Source organism: Terrapene carolina, unplaced genomic scaffold (assembly GCF_002925995.2).
Source record: "Terrapene carolina triunguis isolate 2854851 unplaced genomic scaffold, T_m_triunguis-2.0 Scaffold66, whole genome shotgun sequence".
Taxonomy (NCBI): domain Eukaryota; kingdom Metazoa; phylum Chordata; order Testudines; family Emydidae; genus Terrapene; species Terrapene triunguis.
The window spans coordinates 30619070-30623950 of record NW_020664417.1 but is presented as its reverse complement, the minus strand read 5'-3'; the positions used below and the strand labels follow the sequence as shown (position 1 = coordinate 30623950).

Below are 4881 nucleotides of genomic sequence, written 5' to 3'. Positions count from 1 at the left end.
CCCTAAATTCCTGTCTGAAGTGGCTTCTGATTTTTCACATTAATCAGGCAATTTCTTTACCGACTCTTTCCAAAGCCACATTCAAGTAAAAGGAATGGAAAAACTTCATACTCTAGCTGTTAGAAGAGCTTTGGCTTTTTACCCGGATCAGACTAAACCATTCAGGTCTTCATTGTGGTTTCAGACAGAGTAGGGGCCACCCTAAACCCACCCAGAGGTTCTCTTCCTGGATTTCCACCTGTATTCGTTTATGCTACTGATTGACTGATGTGGCTCACTCAACTAGGTTGCAGGCAGCTTCCACATCCTTTCTGTACCCATGTTGGACATTTGTAGGTTGGCAATCTGGTCATCAGTCCATACGTTTGCCTCCTCTTATGCCATCTCTTATCAACCTAGACACAATAAAAGATGTTGAGGCCGACCTCCAGTTCAAACTGCTTGTGAGTCACCTACAGGGGAATGCATATGTAAAATCACTTGAAGAAAAAAATTATCTACCTTTCCTTATGTGTTCTTTGAGATGTGTTGCACATGTCCATTCCAGTCTTTCTGGTAGGAAAGTACTGAGGGGGGCAGCATGGCCCTTTATACCTGGGTGCAATGGTGTGAGGCATCAGAGGGCACTTACACATCCCCAGTGCTTACTGCCAAGGGAAAAAATTTCTGATGACTGTATGTGAAGAGCACACATATCCAGAGCGAAATGGACATGTGCAACATCTTAAAGAACACCAGTTAAGGAAACATAGGTAACCGGTTTTTACAAAAGCTTAGCATGACTCTGTCTCCCCCTCACTTCTGTGCATATTTAAATTGTGACCTTAGTGCTGCTTTGATTTAGGGTTTTTTCCATTTAGTTTTCTTGGTTGGGGGGGTGGAATCCATAAATAATGTCATAGCATTCCTGTAGCTCCAAATCAGACTTAGAGATCCACACCTCATCAAAAGTAATGGAATAAGGAGAGATGAATCCTGGAAGAAGAGTATCCACAGAGCAGTTTATACCAAAGTTACTACTCGGTAATAATTATTCCAGAATGGGCATTTTGATAAGCTTCCAAATGTTGACAAGCCCTAGTAGACTACTTGGATTCTCTTGCTTTTTTTCTTTTTCAGTTTACCCTAAGCACAGAACATTCTGTAAGATTGCTTTGTTTTGTTTTTTTGAGGAGGGAAGAGGAGTGGTTGATGCTGTGAATGTCAGTCTGATTGTGGTGAAACAGTTTTATTAAAATTTCACTTGGAGGGACAAATTCTGCCTTCAGTTACATATGTATACAAACCACCTAAAGATAACTGAACTGGATCTGTAATAAGATTATAATTTAATCTGAAGAATCTTTATTGATTATGCCTAAACAAGAGAGAACCCAGATTGATTGTCAGTGCCCAGAGATTGAGTTTGCAGGACTGACAATTTAAAAAAACCCCATCTTATTAACTTCTAAACTGAGCAAATTTGGTCTAGAATTAGTAAAACACATGAAAACCCATTATACCATTTTACAATCACCCAAAACTAATACCATGTTTTAGGGTAGAAAACAGTCATTTTATCCCCAAACTCTCATAAATTAAAAAACAAATTGACAGATTTTCCTGAATTTTACACAAAAAATCATGAATATTTGAAAACAAGAACTTATACTGGAAGCCTAAATACAACTTTAACTGCAGTTTGCACTCCCAGCAAAAGTTAACATATACCATTCCACTAACAAAAAAGCCATAATAGCATAAGCGCATGTAACTTTCTATACATCCGTGTTGTTTATAAAACTTTCAAACAATGTCATCTTGTATCAGTTTACTCCTTGATAACCTGGGCTCTCCCTTCTACTCTGGAGAAGAATGGGATATCTACCGGAGCTAACAAGCCAATTCTTCCATTAGTTAAAAGAAAATATGCCTTCGGTTTGTAGAAAGAAATTACTGTGAGAAGGTCCACAACTGTTCTAATGGTTTTGAACTCTCGTTTTTTTTAGTTCAATGTGTGGGTACTGGGTGGAGCTGGTGGCCTAGGATATACAGGAACTCAGCCTGGATGATCTGATGGTCCCTTCTGGCCTTAAACCACCAGGTCTTCAGTCCATTACTAGAAGTGAAGATGACCACTTTAAAAAAATCCTGGTTTTCTAAATGTATTTTATTTTAATGTCTTGATTTCATTATTCCCAATCTGTAACTGGTCGGATTATCAGAGGAGTTGTATGGACTCCGGGATAGAAAAAAGGGCGGAGTTTCTCTGTAAAAGTTTCAGTGAAAGTGTAGATGTGAGAATGGTCATTCAGATTGTAAAATGAAATCTCTCCCAGTTCATAATCCAGGAAAATCCCAATCCGTTTAGGCTTCACTCTCAACAGTAGGGGTGTGGGACTGGAAGTAAGAGCTGTGTAAACATCTTTATTCCACAGCCTGAGTCTCCAATATCCATCCTCAGGTGATGGTGTAATCTTCCCTTTCCTAGTCACAGAGTCCCTACAAACTCCTAAAGTCCATTGAGTCTTATCTCCCACCTCCACCTCCCAGTAATGTCTTCCTGAGACAAATCCCTCTGAGCCCAGAACAAATGGGTAATAAGTAAATCTCTCAGGATTGTCAGGCAGATCCTGCTTGGCCTCTCCGAACCTCACACTTTTGCGGTCTTCGGACAGTATAAGATTAGGATGAGCTGTTTTTGGATCCAGAGTCACATCTGCTTTGAATTTCTTTATCATTTTCTTCAGGGCAAAGTGCTGCAATGGAAAACTGCAACTGTCCTTCTTCAGTTCAGTGGAGATGGCCTTGGGGATCCTGATATTTTCACACCTATTCAGCGTGCTCCTGATGCCCTTCAGTAGGTCAATGGCTGGTTGCTGGCACCTCTCCTCAATCTCTGTGATGAGCTTACTGAGGCTGGTGCTGTGGTCGGCAAGCTTGGCAGCGTTCTCGCTCAGCCTCTGCAGAATCTCTTTCTCCTCATCCTCTAGCCGCCGAAGCACGGCCTGCTGCTCCTCCTGCAGGAATTGGTGCAGCCTCTCAAACTCGGATGCAATTTTCTGCCGCCGGCTCTCAACTTTCTCCCTCAGCTCAGCCGGCTTCTTCTGCTCACTGGAGAGGAATTTACGAGCATCTTCTACCTGCCTCTTCAGAGGACCCAGGTAGGCACGCAGCTTCTTCTTATGGGCCAGGGCGGCCCTGTCAAGGGGACCCACGGCATGGTCACGGTGGTGGCAGGAGATACGGCAGGCTAGGCACACAGCCTCCTGGTCCTTCTCGCAGAAGAGACTGAGGACCTGCTGGTGCTTGTGACAGAGAGCCCTGGCGGTATCAGGGCGGGGGCGCCGGTGGCGCTGGCTGCGCTTGGCACGGAGCTGCCTGGCGATCTCAGCCACATTGCCCAGCTGGCGGTTGGTACGGAAGCAGCGGAGGTGGAAGCGCCGGCGGCAGACAGGGCAAGGGAAGTGGCCTTCCAGCTCCTCCCAGCAGCGGGCAATACAGCCCCGGCAGAAGTTGTGGCCACAGTCAATGGTGACAGGGTCACTCAGGTAGTCCAGGCAGATGGAGCAGCTGGCCTCCACCTGCAGGCTCTCCAGGGCCTGGGCCGTCGCCATGCTCAGCCCCGCCCAGCGCCCGCGCGCTCACCAACGGCCCCCAGACCAACAGTTCCTGAGACAGGCCTGCCACGTGACCCTGCCAGAGGGGGGCCCAGTCGCGGAGTCTCCAGGGTTTCGCTCGCGCAGCCGCTCAAGTCTGCTTGGGCCCAACATCTATCCCTTCCTTCCGGGGAGACGCTGCGGCCCGCAGCCAATAAGGAGAGGACTTTCCACCCCTGCATCCACGTCGGCCTCGGGCCCTGTATCCAATCAAAATGGAGAGCGGCCGGGGTTAAGGGTCTTTCTTCCCGCCCCTCGCTTTCTCTTCAGCCAATCAGAGATACCCTCTTCCTTCCGCCATGGCTTCCCGACGCAGCGGAAGTTGTGAAAGGCGGAGCTGAGCCTAGTTGAGCCTTCGCGGCAGCGCCAAATAACGTCCTCTCCGCTCGGTACTGGGACTGAGCCGCCCGCCATGAGGACTCCCCAGCCGTGCGCCTTTCCTCGGGGAGGAGATTACAACGGTGACACTTCCGTGCGCCGGAGACTACAGGTCCCGGCATGCAACGGGCACAAGTCCCGGCCAGGCCCATGACAGAGCATTGCCTGCCGGGAGCTGCGGTCTCCGTGCGGCGGGGAGCTGTGGCACGCTGGGAGCTGTAGTCTCAGCGGGGCTGCCGGAGTAACGTTACGTTCTGCTGCCCGCCGCACGTCGCTGCTTGGCTGTTACTGAGCAGGTTTGGGCCGCGAATGGAGCCTGCGCAGTAACTTCGGCTGAACGGGGTGCCTTGCCGCTGCTGTGCGCGGGGCCTGAAGGGGGGCAGAGCCCGGGGGGTGGGGCCTGAATGCACAGGAGAAGGGCAAGCAGTCGGGACTGTGAACGAGGCACTGGGGACGGCAGAGGGGATAAGTTACCCCAGCTGGCGAGGCGAGCTAGCTGCAGTAGTTGCAAACATAAGATGATGAGGACCAGAGGCGTCTTTTCACCCTAGCAGGATGGTACAGCTCAGCACCCCTTTCCCCAGGCTGTGTGCATCCCTGTGCCTAGACAAGGCAGCTCTTCCCTGTCGGAGGTGATGTTGGAGCTGTTCAAGGAGACCAGTGAAATAGTTACATGCATTCTCCCTCCCCGTCCGAGCAGTTTCACATTTATACATGGTGTTAGTGTTTACAAGAATCCTTTATCTGTTCCTATGACTGCATAAAGCCTCACAGCAATTCCCAAATGCGTTTGAGCTGCTGTTCTGATGACCTGAATTGGATTGCCTTTTTCTTGTGATGCACTGTAAATGTGGTTTTGCTCCTT

At 48.7% G+C, this 4881-nt stretch overlaps 1 protein-coding gene across 1 annotated transcript; it reads right to left on the bottom strand.

The window, feature by feature from the left end:
* Window positions 1-1212: 1212 nt before the first annotated feature.
* On the bottom strand, window positions 1213-4075 carry TRIM60 (tripartite motif containing 60). The gene has a single exon (XM_026647877.2). The coding sequence runs from the start codon at window positions 3594-3596 to the stop codon at window positions 2172-2174; it is 1425 nt and encodes a 474-aa protein (XP_026503662.1). The 5' UTR covers window positions 3597-4075; the 3' UTR covers window positions 1213-2171.
* Between the last annotated feature and the right edge of the window lie 806 nt (window positions 4076-4881).

Bases quoted from the DNA above. Each gene is read 5' to 3' on its own strand.
- TRIM60 (XM_026647877.2), bottom strand. From the start codon at position 3,596: ATGGCGACGGCCCAGGCCCTGGAGAGCCTGCAGGTGGAGGCCAGCTGC.